Here is a 19,108-nt window from a genome sequence, read left to right on the forward strand (position 1 = left end):
TATGTTCACTTTATTTTTAAAAAGATTCCCTAATTTGAGTAAAATTGGGGAATTATAACTATCAGAAATTGAAAAATAAAAACCAAGTCTGAAGATACAAAAGCATCAAAAAATTCCGTTGAAAGAAAGACCTTTCCGTTATTACGATAATTTTAACAATAACTAAATGTGTAGTTTTGCATATTTTTTAACACAAAATAGGAAATCGTACAAAGTAATCAATAGTAATGAAATTGTAAACCAGTGAAATGTCAAATTTTACAACACCAACAAATGATTTGACCAACTACCAATTTCAAAAATGTCTACTCACCACAACTGTACAATTAAATATTTTTAATTGTCACTGACATATTCCTTACAAACATGTTGTCTTTTGGAATTAAGACATCTAAAAACGCTAATCTTTATTTTGAAATTCCTCGAGCTTATGAAGCGTTTAATTTAACCGTCGCCGTTAACAACGCAATTAATTATAGCTCAAGTCTTCATAATCCATTGTACACACATTGTAACTCCCAACTAATATTTATTTACTTTTCTTACATGACTAACGCTTTATTTAACAATTCCATCTATTTATTTAAACAAACGAGGTAATAACATTTTTATGTTATTTACCTAAACGGTTACGGTTGACAGAATTTCGTGTCGCACGACAAACTGTTCGCATAATCGTCCCGATGCGACAAGCGCGCTTCCACTAATTAGTTAATGCGATCAGTGCGATCCAATTAATTAATTCGATTAAATATGGGCCGCGACCCGCAAATCCGACGCTAAAATTGGAAGAGAACAATACGAAACAAAGATCAAAGCGTTTGGGAACATCGACACCACGATACCTGCCATCGTTCATAGAAAGTGTCGATGGTATTGTTGTGAAGATTATCGTTGGCACAATATCTGAATCGACTCGCACAATGGCGACTGTGAAATCGTAACAATCGAGAGCCATAATTTTTTTTTCGTTGGGTCCCATTGTGCGAAGTCAACGAACTCCTCCCCTGCTCATATAAACTGACAGTTTCATGCCCATTTACCGTGAAAACGTCACTAAATTAGTACACATCCGAAGAGCCACCGGTGAAATGGCCCCACAATGGGTTGTTAAATTTTATGATGGCTCAATTAGTGGAGATGAAGCTGAATGGATGCGCGAGAGGAACAGGAACGGGTTCAAGTTCAAGATTCTTCGAAATTTTTGTCATTTGGAAATATTCCAAAAACAAAAAAAATATGTCTGACTCATGTTCGTTAAAATATTTTGGAATCACCTGGTATTTTTAGCCTGAGAAAACAGGACAAAATTTACTATGAGGAAAAACTGGTAAACAATTTCCGAGAGAAGTTGTGAACTGGCGAGAGAACTATTAACATTTTGCTTAGATTTCGGTGTGGTTAAAAACTGCGTAAAAGTTGTTGTGACCCTCGCATTCAGTAATGACCAGGGTTGACAACGAATCATGACTTGGAGGTTTAAAAATTGATACTAAAAATCAACTACTGAAAATTTAGGCCAGCATACATCATTATTCAAATGATGGAAATGTAAATGGGTTTAGAGAAAAACGAATTATGATTTTGACAAGATATTTTATATGTATTATGCAATATTTATTGATCGATTTAATACACCATACCGTAAAATTAAAGAATTTCACAATGATGCGCAGACGACGAGGTTTTTCACAAGAGTATTGTTGGCTGATCGACTTAAGTTCGCTTCTGTTATTGAACTGGTCTCTAATTTGTTAACGGTTCAACTTGTATTTTTCACAAATTAATACTTTAAATTTAAAATTTTCACAAACAAAATAAATTTGTCGAAATTTTAACCTAAATACATATTTAAATTGCGTAAGATTTTTATTTAAATGTATCTACATTTAAAAACATACTTTTTTCTACGACCAAATTAACAAATGCAATACACAAACGAAACAAGCAATTTTTTTATTAAACGTTAATTTAAACATACAAACTAAATGAACATACCAAATAGGAGCATACAGTGTGAACATAAAGTTTGGAACAAAATTCATAGTATCGTTATGTGATGTTTTTTGGAAAATCGCTCGGACAGGGCGGTTTTATTTTGAAAAATGCCATCCTGTGACGTACAACTTGTTTCAATGACGTCATTGGTTTTTGCGCAATGACGTCATCACCATTTTTTTTAAATGGCAACCCCCCCACCTTTTTCATCTCTTTCTGATATACCTTCCTACTAGAGTTAAGCCGACCTGAGATATGTCATTTGATGGGAGAAAAAACACACAACAAATCACTTAAATTACTCAAAAAACAGCTAAATGGAAACTTTTACTCGTTCACCGGTCACTGCAAAAATCAGCTGATTTTTTAATCTGTTGAACACCCCTATTTTACAAAAGATGGACTCGTCCAACTGTTTTCCGTTTTCGCGCACCCCCACCAAATGACATATCACAGGCCGGCTTAACTCTACCTAAACGATGAATGAAAAAAATTGGTACCTTACACAACAAGTTTTTTTGAGAAAATGGCAAATTTTATTTAAAAAAAATAATTTTTCTTCAAACGTCCGTAAAATATGACATTGCACTGCTGCATTGATAATGCTAAAGTGTCACTTCATTATCATGGCATATAACGAGCTGACCAGCGTCCGTGAAGTTATTATCTCCGCTGATGAGCGGCTGTAAAGTAAACTAGCTAAATCATTTGAAATTCCTACCTGGTTTCTTAACATGTCTTAAATAATTTGTTATGAAGGTTTGAAGAAAAAATAGTATGTGTTATTCGGAGCAAAAATGAAGTTTTATGTGTTGCGGCTGGTAGATTGGCTGCCTCATAACATAATATACTATTAATTTCTAATGTAAAAATTTTAATTGACCTCAAACAAATACAAACAACCATCTAAGGTTAACAATAAAGTTTAACGCAAATGTTGAAATTATTCCCTGCCAACCATTTGGCACTTACCGACACTTTGTACACTGCGCTCAATAATGTCAGGGCTTTTCGTTCCATTTTAGAGCGAATTCGCTGCAGTAAATCTTCTAAATTGTTTGGTCGATTAAAATAAACCTTCTGTTTTAAATAAACCCATACAAAAAAATATTACATTAACACACTTTTTTTATTATCAAACTCTTCATCTTTCAGTGAAACGTCACTCAAGCTCTCACGTGACTTCTTCAGAGTTAGCCTCAGCTGCTTTCCGTAGTTCAGAGAACTTTCAACTTCTATCAGTCTTGTCCACTTGATTAGTTTCCTCCATTTTTTGGAAAAATAAATGATTTCTTTATTAATAAATAAAAATTCTGAAAATCGTTTACCTAATTAAAAAAAATAATTATCCAAGTTTATACAATTTATAAGAAAATCCGATTCATCAGTAGAAGCTAATGTTCAAAATAAAAAATCTGGACGTTGAAACACTCCCCGATAATGGTCAAATCTAGTGGTATATACAGGGTGTCTCAGCTAAGATTTTCCAGCCTAATATCTCGGTTATTTGCCAACGGATTTTTATGAAATTTAAAATGCAGATATTTTAGACCGTGAAGGTTTAATTAGTAATAATAAAACTACCTCAAGTTAAAAAATGTAATTTTAACACATGTTTCCTTTATCGAAAATGATGCGCGATTATTATTAGATTGTTAAACATTAAAAAATAGGGGTCTAAAGTTTGTCTAAGCATAAGTGAATTTTATGGTTTTAACATCTAAAGTACTTTATGAGGGATTTTAGGGTTGTTCACGACAAATCCATCACAACAGAATATTTAGCTACCCTGTCGTAAATTTTGCAACGCGTGCCTGTCTTTGTTAAACGAAAAGCTGCAGATTTGGTTATTGCCACTTTTACAACATCCCTCATAAAGTACTTTAGCTGTTAAAACCGTAAAATTCACTTATGTTTAGACAAACTTTACACAAATAATTAAGTAAATCACTTGTCTGATTCAACGAAAAGATTAGATTTTGTCGTAAAAATTTAATGTAAAATTTGAAGGTATCTGAGCACTTACCTTTTGAAACAATTGATGATTAATTGCCAAGCAACATTTTGTACACCCTTTAAAATCCGTCAAAATTGGGCGCGCTTATTAGAAACGTCAAATTGTGAAAATTTATTGAAAATACTCTAAAAATAGACTACAGCGGCAGAAATTTCAATATTGTTGAAAAAGGAAAAAAAAATACCTATGGAGAGTGTCGTAAGAACTTCAATGACACAGTTCGTTTTCTCGTGGAAATGTAGGCTTTAGAAAATGTAAGGTTAAGAGAGTCGTCAATTTGTTTGAAGACACAGGAAGCGTACGTGAATTAAATTACCTTGCTAAAATATCCCGATCGTGTTTTAGTCCTTTATGGAAGAATTAAAGCATCCAGTATAATAAATTACGTCTAAATGTTGTCTTTATTTTTGTAAGTTTTTGTAAGATTAGCAAGATGAACGTCAAATATGTCACATGCGCTTCTGCGAAAAGGGATGACCAAAATTCTGCAAAATTGCGCCTTTGTTTCATACGCGTCTACGTTTTTGCATTTGCAGCCACGTTTAACACAGTTTTTTTCTTTTTTTCTTGCAAACCAGACGTCTTTCAAGGACGAGTTTTTCCCTACACCATTTTTTATTGACGATCAATTTTTTATGTAAATCTTAATTGATTCAACATTTTAAAAAGGCATGTATAAATTACGTTTTTAAGACTTGGGTGATTGCATTAATGGGATTTGATTCTTCACGGTCTAAAATATCTGCATTTTAAATTTCACAAAAATCCGCTGGAAAATAACTGAGTTACTAGGCTCGAAAGTCTTAGCTGAGACACCCTGTATATACTACAGTGGTAGTTTGGCGACTTTTGAGAAGTTTTTACCAAATAATTATTTATACCGTGCGATCGAAAAAAGTTGGCAGCACGTAAAAATTTAATTCAAATGTCATCAGATGTCATTACAATAGTAACTATCATTATTGACTATTAAAATTTGCTATTACAATATGTTCACTTTAGAGTTAAAGAAAAAGAATGTCATTGTGCAGTGCAGACTTGAGAACGGCGAATAGTCCTATTCGACACCTCGAGTTTTTGAGGAATTTCAACAAAAGTTTCCGGACGTTCAAGGCACTTACATCCCAACAACTTACCTTGATTATTTTGTTTTTCCATACCTGAAAAACAACGTGTTCAAAAACAGGCCTGGCACAATTCCCGAATCAATCCAACTAATTACTGATAACTGCAATTTAATTGATGTCCCGACTTTGCAAAGGTCATTTGAAAATTGGTCGTTGGATGGATATTCGCTAGTTTCGATTTATAAATAAGTTGCGTGCTCACAGTTGAATAAAGGCCCGGGAGTTTTAAATCTCATTGTTTCATTTCACTATGAGGAAATTCTTTTACAACCGACAGGTCACACATTATTCACCCCTTTATGAAAATCAAGATTTCCACGTTCTCAAAATCACTGACCTAACTTTTAAGACTGACATCTGATAATTGAAATCTTAACGAATTGCCAACTGAAATTTTTTGTCACAGCCAACTCTAAATTTGTTTTTTCGATCTCACGGTATTTCATCTACAAATGTGGTAACTAACATGTTGACATACTGAATGATTACTATTAGAGGATGTACCTCCAACCACTAATTTTTTATGATCGATTTCTAATAATTGTCAATAATAATATTGCACAATCAACTAATATTATTGGTCACAGTTAAATACACTTCAAAAATGTTTACAGTTTTGTCGGAATGTATAAACCATTTAAAATTTTCCTAAAAAGGAGCTACGAAAATCTAACAAGAAGCGTATTGGAACACTCTACGATACTCCTCGAAAGTTAACACAGAGACGAGGTTATGAATTTCTAATTACAAACTAACGATTACATGCTCACACGCGCATTACGCATGCCCACACAATTTAAATTTATGCATTTATAAAACGTATTTCTATTAGTTACGGTACGGTAAGCTGCGTTAATGACGTCAAGTCGCGTTCGTATAAATCAGACTGAAAAAAAAGTTTATCTTTTAATAATGAAACCGCTATTTATATCTTGTAATAATAATTAATGTTGCTACATATTATGCCATCGAACACCCAAAAACATGACATAAGTAATACAAAGTACGATAAAATGTTGTTTAGAACAGCGATTAGTATTTCTCAAAAAGAAAAAAGATAATAAATCCAGTCGCTTGTCTAATGATGCATTTTTTTTAAGTTCCAACGCAAAATGCAGTCTGACTCGATGCACATGTCTCGATAATAATAAACACTGACGCTCAACAAACATTCTTTTCAGTTTCAATGTCATTTTTTGCTTCATCCATTATGTGAAGAGGTATCGATTGTTCTTTCCTTTCGCACACTTGACCCAAATTTTCGGATAATTGGGTTGAAATTTGCATTTTTCAAAACGATTGTTTTGACACTGACGATAAACGGTTTGGTTTATCTCTATCTATTTGCAAACAAAGCATTTTCCGATAATAGAACGGCATGATTTGTTTGGTTTGAAAGCGCTTGATTTATAGGTGTCAAGATACAACTTTTCGAAAACGATTTACGATTATGAAATGAACAATTTAAAATTAAAAGAACGCGAAATAGGTAGAGCGTGTACTGCCTTAAGGTGAATGTTCTAACGGCACCTTCGGAAATCACATGTTTGGTGGGTGATCTGTTTAAGTGATGCAAAATATTCAACAAATTACAGTTTAAAAAAAATTCCTACCAAATCCGGTATAATAATGACGTTAATCTGGCATGTCTGCGAGAAAAAATTATGTGGAACTGACCGAGCCCTCCACTTCATATAATTAGCAGTGGTAATATTAGAACAGTAGCAAATTATTATCACATCCTCAGGTAATTTACGAAAAACAGTATCTCAAATAATAGGTTCGAGGCACTCTTCGTATTAAACAAAAAATTACTGTATTTAACAGCGTTTCAATTTAAACTGTGATATTTTCCTTTCAACAACAAATTGCGTTTTGTAATTTTTGTTAGGTATTTCACCTTCGTCGATTCGCTCACTGTGTTTAATGAAAGTAATTTCTGCGCATATGCAAATTTAACCTGCCATAAAATCGTGTACTTAATGAAGTTTAATTGAAATGTTGACATTCTACGAAGCATTGATTCATTAATAAAAATTCGATTTATTTTATAGCCAATAATAAAACTTCCTGAAATGGAAAAAATTATCATATTTGGGCATGAAACGACAAAACACCAAATAATGTTTTCAAAACAGTACTTATACTGGGTGATTCGCAAAACATTACCAACTGAATGCCTCATATTTATTCGCAAGATTATTTTCACTTTTTCTATGATCTTGGTTGACATAAATATTAATTTTTTTATATTTTCAAATAAAAAATGTACGCAAGGATTCAAAAGTTTGAATACATCATGACATTATTCAAAAAGAGGAAAGGAAGTGGGTTATGAAAAACTTTTCGCTATTACGCTTTTAAGAAAAGTAAGTGAAGGTGAGTTAAAAAATGATATGGACGCTTTGGAGTCCGGATCTCAATCTGAGAGAACTCTTGTGGAATTTGCTGGGTGGAAAACTACGAGAAAAAATACTATCAAGCTTATGGAAGATTATTCTAAAGGAACAGTAACAAAAATTGGATGAGACAATGATTCCGAAAAAGATCTACGATTTGCTCTAGTTTATCGAATCGAAACATAACTGGTTCTTAAGCTATAATATTTTTAATAAGGCAAAATTAGGTATATTAACCAAGTTAACTAGAAAACTTCAATGGTTATTTACGCAACAAGTGGGAAATAGTCGTTATTGTCGCATGCATTGAAGGTTGCACAACGAGGCTGTACGCAGAGTTTGTGTTATCAATTAATCACGACGTAAATGCCAACATGTATTCTGTGTTGCGTACAAAATTTTCTTTTTCGATGATATGCCCAGAAAGCGCAACTTTACTCCCGCAAAATAGGGAGGAAAGTGGGTTTTTCTTCTCTAGAAAGGAAAAAATTGCAGTGTTGCACGTTGTTTTACAAAAAATATGCACATATTCTAAAAATCATAAATTTATTATGTATTTTATTTTGTGGTGAAATACTTTTGTAGGTGCAATCAGAGCACATTGGCAACACTGTTAAAATGTTAACCAGTAAATTGTCACTTTTTTTACGTAAGGACATTTGACATATTCACGAGGCAAAAAGGAGTAAAATAAAAATGTGCAACACGTCGTAGGAAAAATGTTGTGTCCAACACGAGAGGAATGTTCTATTTTCACTTTCGTTCGAATGGAGAATCAAACTTCGAGCTCGAGTGGGAAAAAGAATCACTTTCCTCTCTAGATGGACAAATAACTGTTTCAATCGCTCAGAATGTTTTCAAATAAAAATTCGATTCAAAGTCACAGTTGAAGGAGGCACTGACTCTTTTCAAAATCACAGCAAAGCCTTAGCAACTGCATAAACAGTAAAATAAAGATTTTCATTTTCATGAAAGTATGTGAAGAGAGAATGAGTTCTTTAGACATGGAAGCAGCGTCGATCGTTATTTTAATTCTCCCTGAAAAGACACCTATCAAATATAATCAACTTGTTCAGTTTTCTTAATTTTTTCTCGTTATGTATCTACTTTACTGCACGGGTTGCGGTAACATATTTATTAGCGCACGGCGTGCGGTAAACAAGTTACGTGCCTGAAATTTTGAAAATTGAGATATCCTTTTAAAAGAAATATTTTTATCAAAAAGGTTGCTAAAATAACCGCAGCCTAAAATTGTTTTTTTCTACAACCGTCAAAAAAACGCGACATTTATGCATCTTTATCAAGTCGCAAAGTATGTTATTTTTTGATAGATCAAAAATAGTTGTCAAAAAGTTTCCTTGTATGTTTTAATTTTTTTTTTCATCGTAAAAACAGTGAAAATAATTATTTTTTAACATCCGTCAAAAAAATTGCAATTTTTTTTCATTCGTTTGCGTTCATAAAATACCGGGTGAGTGAAGTTTTACCGCCCGCACGATTAACGCTATTAAAAAATTAGTAAAAATTACGAAACTAGGGTTACATTCCCTTGATATAAGACTTCAAATGTGTGTAATCAATTTTCCCTTATCACTTAATTCAGTCGTAAAATTTAAAAAAATCGATTTTGAGTAAAAAAAAAATGTTTTTCGTACACGCTCATAATTCACAATTCACACATTTATGAAATTCGCATCAAAAGATAATTACATATGTATTCGTTTTTGAATTATTCCAATTTTAACATTAAGAGCGAAAAATGACCAAGATTTACAACTGCAGTGTCATAAATAAATATCTCATTGTTGGGAAACATCTGTTGACCACTTTTCTAGTAATTCTTAAGTCCCTAAAGGGTACCATAAACAACCTACGTCAACTTCTTTTGTGTAACTGACCGCCCAATTTAATAATAAATCATAGCTAAATTTTGCACTTTAATATCAAATCCCATTTATTTCAAAAACCGGTGATGTTTTCATGATTTCAATGACACCAAATTTTTCCTAAATGTTTGAAAGGACTCTCATTGAAAAACTATGTAAATTAATGTTGCGGTTATTGAATTAAAACAAAATCTTTAACACTCACTTTTTGCACGATCGTAGACAGACTGTTGACAGATGCGTGCAATAAAGATTTTACTGCACTAGTGCAATTAAGAGGCACTTTTTCCACTGAAAACAATGCAAGAACGCTCACTTTTTGCACGATCGTAGAAAAAAATACTAGGTGTTCCTAGATCAACGAAGAATAATAAGCAGGTTATAACCAAACACGCAACTGTTTAAAAAAACAAAAAAAATGTGTCCAAGTCCGCTAAATTAAAGTGTTACATTCAAACAAATTGCTGGAGTTTCATTTTTCAAAATGAAATAAAAAATTAATTAGATATTAAGAAATTAGTCATTGGTTTAAATAACAAATCACTAATAAATATAGGTACAACTGTCATTCATTCAAGTACTCGCAGTACATATCTCTACCTAAAAATGTCGAAATTGATTAGATAAGACGATATTGTTTTATAAATATAGTTTGTTATTAAATTTAATCTCCGTTATTCGTTTTCTTTTGCTAAAAATTTCGTGACAGAACGTGACTCACTGTCACCGCTTTTCCCCCCAAAACCGATACGTAACAGTTCCACTCTGTATATGTACATGTAAATAACAAAGCGACACTCACAATTAGTTACCTCACGTGTTACGTGTGCGATCCACATTTCGATTCTCCATCGACGACCGACTTTCCAAATTCGAACAATGAATGCTCAAGAACCTCAAGATCTAGTCTGGACGAGTCGCGGTGGTACCGAACCACTGAACCCGCACGTACGCACGCTTTAGGGTTCATGAACCTCGCGATCGTCGTCTGGACGCACAACAGGTGGTCAACCGGACCGGCGAACCAAACAAGATTAACCTTGAGGAGAACCCTCCGAGGATTCGCGCAGACAATGGCAGACCTTGAGTGCGACCGTTCCACGTTCCTCTTCGACGGCGGCTGTTATTCCTGCAGCTGGACCGGAGCCAGAGCGTTTCTTATCGAAAGCTCGTTCTTGAACTGCGCATTTTTACTTTCCGGAAATCGAATTTACAACGCAAATAGTGCGGTAACGACGATAAACGACCGAGATTAGCGGCCGAGGTTCTTGAGGTGGTGAACTCTTTGCGTCTTTGTGCGCTGTCGACTGGCCAAGATTCGGTCCTGGCGACGACGAAGCCACTCACCTGATCGTGTACTGCAGCGATTCCATTCCAAAACTAACGACCCACGAACGCCGTTTCAGTTAGTTTTATAAACTTCGACGCCGCAATAAACACTTGGGTTTCGCACCAAGTACAAAGCACGACTGAGGAGTCAGCTGTTCGATTCGAAGAAGACGAGCGCATGCGTTCGTCGAGAGTAAATACTGTGGAAAAGCGTGAAATACAGTGTCTCAAGAATTCGAGGACTAAATCCGTCATCGAAAGGGATTTTTTTTTCAAAAGGTGGTTGGCTGGTCCAGAAAAATAAATCAAAAATAAAAATCATGATTGGAATGAACTCCACGAACTGAGTAAATATTTGGATGGGTCGTTGAGAATCCTCAAAGGTTGAATAAATAATTCTGAAATGTGGTAATTCCAAGCATTCTGAAAGTGACTTCAAAAGGCGGTGCCGCCTGAAGACAGGTGTCTAGTACTTTGACCTGGTAATAAAAATTATATTTCGAAATTTCAATTTATAAGTATTCATATTTAATATGTTTTATATAATGGGAAAACTGTCAAAATGTCCTTCTTATTATTATTAGATTGACAAGTTAATTCCTTCCTAAAACAGACACTTCACCAGGCAGTAGAAAAACGTAAAAGAAATCCCTCCAAGTTAGTTGGCAGTGGTTCTTGAGACTTTCAGACTATAAATAATTACATATGTATAGGGTGGAACAAAAGTATCAAATATTGGCTGTAACCTTTTAATTTGACAATTTATGAAAAAATGTTTAATATAAAAGTTGATTGGTGTATTATCCTGCATCATCTGGTCTTTCTAGTTTGTTCCTATCTTCTTTTGTTTCGCTGCTATATAGGCGGAAATATTTTAAGCCGTAAACCACCAACACATTTAAAGACGATTTGCACTGGCTGAAATTGCGAATTCAAAAATTCAAAATTCACCTCATTCCGGCCCGTGGTCGACGCTAATGAAGAGCAAACGAAAGTGAAATGGTAAAAAAGCCACAACGAAAACGATTACCACGCAAGAAATTTGACACTGACATTGAATTGTGTCGGAAAAATGGACAAAACACTTTTACTTTTAACGTAGGTACCTTATTCACAGTAAATGCTGAAAATGTTGTCCTTGATGCATGCCTTCCGCGCCATTGATACACGGACCCTTTAAAAAACTTCACGATCTTCCCGAATTTGGGCACTAGCTGCCACCACACAGTTAGTTCTTCTACCAAATTTATCGACTGGCTATAAACCAGCTCCCCCATAAAAAAAATCCGGAGATCTTGGCGGTACTTTTGGTTCAACCACCCGCTGCCACGATCTTCCGTTCTTGGATGGAACTTTCCTGTTTCTTTCAACCCTTGTACTGTGGAAGTACATACTCGTAAACGTTTTTGGATTAGGTACTACAACATACAATCTTGTCTGGAAATTGTTCCTGGTATAGTGCATTCATTTTAAATGTTGGGTTTTGTAATAAAACTTGCCTGCTTTGACACTTGTCCGAAAGTCAGTGAATCTAAAACTGTGTTCAATATATTCGGGTCCTAAATTAAAGAATGGTGGCATCGAGATCAACTTTTAGAAGACCAAGTGAAACCATTAACATTTGTTGCCAATACTGGTGAATCATCTAGTGAATTTGAATCAGATGACGATTAATTTTTTATTTGTTTACGTATTTTATTATTTATTTTTTACTTACTTTAAAAGATACATACATGTAATGGATACTTTACTAATTAGTCTTATTTCTTTATTAAGTAATTTTATTTGTTAAATACATTATTTAAATTCAACAATCTCTTTAAATTTTTTTGGTCACTGATCACAAAATGTGTTTCAATTTTTTTTTACTTGTGGATATTTTACTGTCTCTTTCTTTTGCTCGTCGATAAGATGGTGAAAGTACGACGTGGTCCCAGTTTTATATGAACAGAGGGATTCCTACGTTAGGTACGGTACCGATACAATGACAATTTGCCGCTTTCGTAATTTATGGTGTTTTGAGTTTACAACTTTACCCAACGTTTAAAATGAATGCCCTATAGCCCTATGCCCGGTACAGTATTTGTGCTTGGACCGCGTTGCCACCCGCTGCACCGCACTGTAGGTAGGTAGGTATATCCGTTAATTCCACGTTTGTAAAATTTGGCATTTTAAACGATTTCATAACAAATACACTGCTACACTGCACCGTTTGTCGAGCTGCAACTAATAACTGACCTAAGCCAACCCAACCTCCGATAAAAAGATCCTTTTCTGTCATACAAAAAAGTGTATGAGCGTGTAAAAAGCGAGAGTTCGTTTTTTCTTTACTACATATTGCTTTTATGATTTCTACTATGAAACCAAGACAGTGGTGCGTCCACAATTTATTGTCTAAATTGCCATGCACGTATCTTTATTTTTTTCTTAAAAACGCATATTTTTCCATTGATGTATTTAGTATTTACGTGTTTAAATATTTCCGTGCATTTTGATTACAGGCTGTATAATAAAAAATATAGTAGTGAATAAATAAAAAATATGTATAAAGCAGTAACAAATAAGGTTGTTTATTAGAGATAATTTAACTATTTTCACTTATAATTACACGAGAGCTTTTTTTGTCGAAGTAAACTTGACATTTCAATGAGAATTTTGTTGCCTGGTAATTTAACGAAAAAAACTGCCTCTGAAAAAATTACTAGTCCGTAGACGAGTAATTTTTTCTGGCAGTTTTTTGAGTTTAATTGCAGACAACAAAACTCGAATTATAAATGTCAAGTTTACTTCGACCCAAAAAAAGCTTGAGTGTAATTCGGTAAGACAATTTAATGAATACGGAAAAGTACGATGATGCAGACCTACTAGAATCAGACGCTTTCAAAAGTTAGGTTCCGTTTTGTCGCTGGAAAAGTTAGGGCAAACTTTTTTCGCTGTCATAGTGATAAAAACACCGCTGCTTATGGGATTTTTAGTGTATGAATTAAATTGTCTCTAAAATAAATCGCTTCCTAGAAAAAGAAATCCAAGAAGTAAAGAAGCTTTTTATGAGAAAACAATTCTTTTCGGCGTTTTTCTTAAGAAGAGAATAATCGACGAGTGCACGTAGTAGATTCTTAGTTTCTAGATCTTAAGAAGTGTTGTTATTATTAATGTCAATTAACATTTAAATCTATTTAAAGTGCACTTAACATGGGGCGTGTCACAAGATCGCACCGATTAAGGACACTCCAGTGACTTAATGCACCGCCATTCTAGAGTTCACGATAAAATTAATTTTTACGAAAAAAATTTCTTATTTATATGTAGATATGCCTATTTAACCAGAGACGGGCGTCCTTTTGTTAACAACCATCAACAACAGATAATAGAAAAACAGTTGTGTGCAAATATTTTTAAAATATACTATTTTTACGTTCTTATGTTATGTCTAGGTAATTTTATTCACAGATAAACATTTGTTTACAAACATAGAATTGCGTCAATAGAAGAATATTCATACGAATTTTGGATTCCAAAAAGTTCAGCAAACCTTTTTTAACTATTTGAAATAATGAGGATAAATTAATCTTTTCCACTCTTATTCACGCGCCACTCGTACATTTTGTTAATTTAGCATACAATAATTAATTCTTTTATTATTGTTGCTAAGCAACCGTGATTACAGTATTAATCATCTTTAATTCAGTAGCGTACTGGAAATGTCCCATAATTTTTTTAGTTAATATAATTTACAAACCACGATTTTCACAATAAAATATTCTTGTTAATGATTTCAACCCCAAGTCACTAATTACCGGGTTCTTTTGGTATGTGTGTTTCAAAAAACACCCTGTATTTGCTGAGGTTCCATTTTCCTAGTGCGTTTTAAAATTGCAATAGCAGCTCAAATTCTGGACACACACAAAAAGACTTTTTGAGAATGTTTCGTATAGCAGTTGAGACAGAATGGCTAAATTCTTTCTTCTAACTAAATTATTCACTTTGAAAATGTTTTCGTGCTAGTATTAGTATACCTCGATAGTGATTTACGTTTATTACTTTTTGATGGCCTTAACGATAATCTTAATAGTTTATTTATTTAATTTTCAAGTTCTGTTATCACTATTACTTAATTTACTTCTTTAGATTAGTAGAAATGTATTCCGTTTGCCCTTTGTCAGCAACATTCTCATTTCCCCTTTTTCACTTTTTCTTCATAACTTCATTTTTAATCTTTCCCGTTCATTTACATTTTGAATCAGTAAAATTAATTACTGAATTTAGACGTAATACACACCTGTTAGACTCTCTTCTTAACATTCACCACCTTAGACTGTATTCTCTTGAACAAAATGACACACACCAAACTACGTTGCTGACTAGATCGCACTGATTACTAGCGGAAAATTAGACATAACGACATTCTTCACAATCGTTGAACATTTTTCAAATTGTCAACACCACAGAAGCTACTAAGTCGTTAAGTTTCAAGTAAATAAACACAGGGACGTATAGTCATTGAACTCGACCGTCATAAATATCTGTGTTTATAATTCGGCTTCCGTGCAAAGGAAGTCTTGAAAAACTAACGGAAAAAAAATTGACGAACCGTTTTATACCTCTTGATCACGTATGGTCCACACTCGTAAAATATACGGTGGACGAGACTTTTCATTTGAAAAAATTAAATCTTCACGTACGTTTATTTTCACGACAGTAAACATTTTGCAATATTCCAAACTGGCGGTTTCCTCCTTTCCAACAGAATGACGCAGGATTAACACTCTCCAAGAAACAAAAAATCTCACGGCGAAGGTCATGTTTATGGTGTGCTTCCATGTGCATCGACAGACTTATTAGAATGGCAACGTCAATCGCCCAATACGGAAAATCTCGTTTCATACTTCCCATCTCTTCTTGAGAAACCGACTCGCGTTTCTTTTGAAACAACGACTCGACAATTTTTTTCCAAAGGACGAGAAACTGCGACGACCTTTCCTTGCTCGTGGGTCCCCTCTCATGATGTAACGACTATGGTCAATACACACTTGAACACGGATCTCGATTTTACAAATTACGTAAAACTGGTTGGTGTATTTGCAGAAGAAAAAAAAAACAATGGTGTGAGCTAGACTGTCTGTCGTCGACGTTTGTACGTTGCGAATACCAAACCCACGCACTTGCCCAAGTATGGAGTTCCTGTCTTGGTAAAATAACATAACGCGAAGCAATACACATACCATCGTATTATAGAAGGCGGTCTAACGCATCCAAACAGTAAATTAACTTTTTTGTTCGACACTGTCAGAATTTGAGAATTTTCTCCTGTGTGAACGGATTTTGATGAATTTGACAACTTATCAAAACGAAATGTCAAGCTAATTTTCAAGATTTTAAGCCATTTGGAGTCTTTGGGGGGGCTCGTTGAACAAAAAAACGTTGTATTCAACTCGTTCTTGTGTAATTTGCGCTTTTTTGGCACTCGTGGACCTTTAAAACTCTCGTTTCACTCGAGTTTTAAACTGGCCCACTCATGCCAACAAAAGCCCAAATTACACACGAACTCGTTAAATAAATAACTATTATCCAACATTCAATAGTAATATCGTGTTTTACTAGTTAGTTTTAATTGAGTAAACTGGGCTATAACTAGTCTGTTGTTATAACCCACGTTGCCATTTGCACCGTGGGTTATAACATACATAACCCACGTTGCCATTAGCACCGTGGGTTATTAACGTCCATAACCCATCGGGAGCAGAATTTCATCAATAATGTCATTATCTAAAAATTTTGGAATATTGGATAAAACGTTGTATGGCATACGTGGGTTATTAAGTACTACCCACTCGAGGTAATAACCTACTCGGGCAAGCCCTCGTAGGTTACAAATACCTCTCGTGGGTAATATCTTAAATAACCCACTTATACCATAAATAACTATAAGGCTAAAAATTATAGCGAATTATGTAACATAAGTGGCGTAATCTAAGTAAGATGGGATCAAAAAACTTTCTTTTTAAGCGTACTGTTAGACTGATTTTGTTCTAAACACAATCTAAAGGAAGTCAATCAAACAAAAAATTTGGTTAGTCTTGCAAGATGAAAATAATGTAATAATTATCGAGACAGAACGAAGCTATAGAAGTAACTTTCTTCTAATCGTCATCGAAATCTTTATAAATGGTTTTGAAATATGTATTTCTCACCACATGCAAATCTTTACCGCAAGATTACGATGGGAAAAATGCTTTAATAATGCCAAATTAATGCCAAGAACGAAGGTGACGTCTTCATCTACGAAAACCAATTTTTTTCTGTTGTTTTTTAGTAAACAAATTTGCAAGTACGCAAACCGATTATGCTCTTGTTTGACAGATTGTATTTCATCACTTCGTTTTTTATTATTCGCTGTTGCTTGCTTATATCTAATTTTTTTTGCTCGAGAGTGTTACCAAATACGTAAGTTGGTAAAAAATTTGGTATTGAAAAAAAAAATACACGTTGATTTACGTTTGCTCTAAATATGTACGTTACAAAAATGTTATTTGCCCTTATGAAAAATCAAAACATCACACAAACAAATTTTATCTAATCCCGTGGGATAAATGACACTTATCCCACTCATTTGAGTGGAATAAGGAACTTCATTACCGGACGCATTTCATTACTCCACTCAGTGGGATAAGTGAGCTTCATTACCCCACTCAGTGGGATAAGTAAGTTATTATTCCACTGAGTGGTGTAATGAAACTGGCGGAAATAAATAAGATTTACCTTTTTTTTTAATTCGGGGCGGTCTTAGATAAAATTTTGTACATAACACGTGGGCTAAAGCATATTACAGGAAACTCGTGTGATTACAGATGAACTCGCGCTAACGCCCTCGTCATCTGCAATCTTCACACTCGAATCCTGTAATATTGCTTTTATCCCACTAATTGTGTAAATAACTATTATCTTACAGGTGGAGTTTTTGAGCTACCTTAGACCATTGTTTTCGGTGACAGAAGTCATCATAGACTTTTCAAGTGGGATAAAGTACTCACTAGTGAGTAAAATTGACAGGTGCCCTTTAACTTGACATAAAGTACTCACAAGTGACTAAATTTGACAGCTGTCATTTTACTTGAATGAAACTTTATTTCTTGGATTTTTTGCAATAGTTGCACCTGTAAGATAAAACGTCGTATATCACACGTGATCGAAATGCCTTTATGAAACTCGTGAAAAGTGTCCCACTCGTGCGTAAGCGCATTCGTCGGTCAAAATTCTCACTCTTGTATAATGATGCATTTGTATCACTTATAAATCTTATAATACATATATGTAATAGACTATTCTTGACAAACACGTCTATTATTTAAATTTTGAAAATCTATGAGAAAATTTTGGATCGTAAGTTTTAAGTACTGTAAATGATGTTTTCAAACGTAGAGGAAAAATCAGGAATGTTCATAGGAAAAAATGATAGAAAAACGGGTTTTTTAAATAAAAATAAAATTAATAATTATGCTTTAATTGTACGTCGAAAAACTTCCACTAAAAAAGTATCTACAGAAAGTGAGACATTGAAGTAAGTTTTTAAAATTTTTATTCTTATTAAAAATGTGAATGAAAGAAATACCCTAATAAAAAGTGCAGACGATAATTACCACTTAATAGAGATCATCAAAGATATTATATAAACTTAAAGATTTACTACCGTTATTAAAAATGACATACTAAACTAATTTCATTCATTCAATCATTCGTACTACTCGTATTAACACATCGAATATAAAGCAAAAATCCAGAACACTATGGTAATATCCAACCAGCTATTGTTCGAAGCTGCTTTTTTTTGGGAAACTTTACTATACAAAAATTTCAAACAAAACCAATTTTGCTAAATATTTGTATGTATTAATTGAAGTATAACAAGTTTAAAGAGTTGGTTTTTGAAGAACTTGTACCAATTCCAATATTTATTAAGTTGTTCCATAAAAAATGTCACTTTTCAAAGTTATCACCGTCATCTACTAAATAAGTGATATGCTGCAAACCCAAAAAATAACCGAAACTAATTGACGGCTATAGTGGAGGTCGACGGAGTTGTGATTAAAAAAAATTGTTAATCTTGGCGATACTATTACGACCGACAGCCATTGTGCATAAATTGACGAAAAGACATTGCACAAATGAAATGAGTAAGCTCCAGCCATCGGAAGGATCTACGTAGTTGCATCACATCTTACAAATAATCGTCCAAAAAGTGAGTCAGTTAGGACATGAAACTTCACCACATCCTCCATATTTTCCAGATTTGTCACCCACAAAAAATATCTTAAACGATGAAAACAAAACTTGCGGATTTCCTGAACTACCCAG

General features: G+C 33.9%; 1 protein-coding gene across 9 annotated transcripts in view; it reads right to left on the reverse strand.

The window, feature by feature from the left end:
• The window catches only part of LOC138127133 (tripartite motif-containing protein 2-like), a 32,415-nt gene that overhangs the window by 8,358 nt on the left and 4,949 nt on the right, over positions 1–19,108 (reverse strand). For 2 of the 9 annotated variants that reach the window (XM_069042996.1, XM_069042992.1), the window contains exon 1: positions 15,036–15,073. The exons of 4 other annotated variants lie outside the window; for them this stretch is intronic. In XM_069042996.1, the coding sequence (XP_068899097.1) occupies positions 15,036–15,058 (23 nt within the window). In that variant the 5' untranslated portion in view covers positions 15,059–15,073. Of the gene's footprint in view, positions 1–10,229; positions 10,247–10,774; positions 10,933–15,035; positions 15,074–19,108 lie in introns of those variants that run through there. 3 more of the 9 variants (XM_069042995.1, XM_069042991.1, XM_069042999.1) reach the window with 2 other exon arrangements.

The sequence above is a fragment of the Tenebrio molitor genome, chromosome 3 (genome assembly GCF_963966145.1).
Source record: "Tenebrio molitor chromosome 3, icTenMoli1.1, whole genome shotgun sequence".
Classification (NCBI taxonomy): Eukaryota; Metazoa; Arthropoda; class Insecta; order Coleoptera; family Tenebrionidae; genus Tenebrio; species Tenebrio molitor.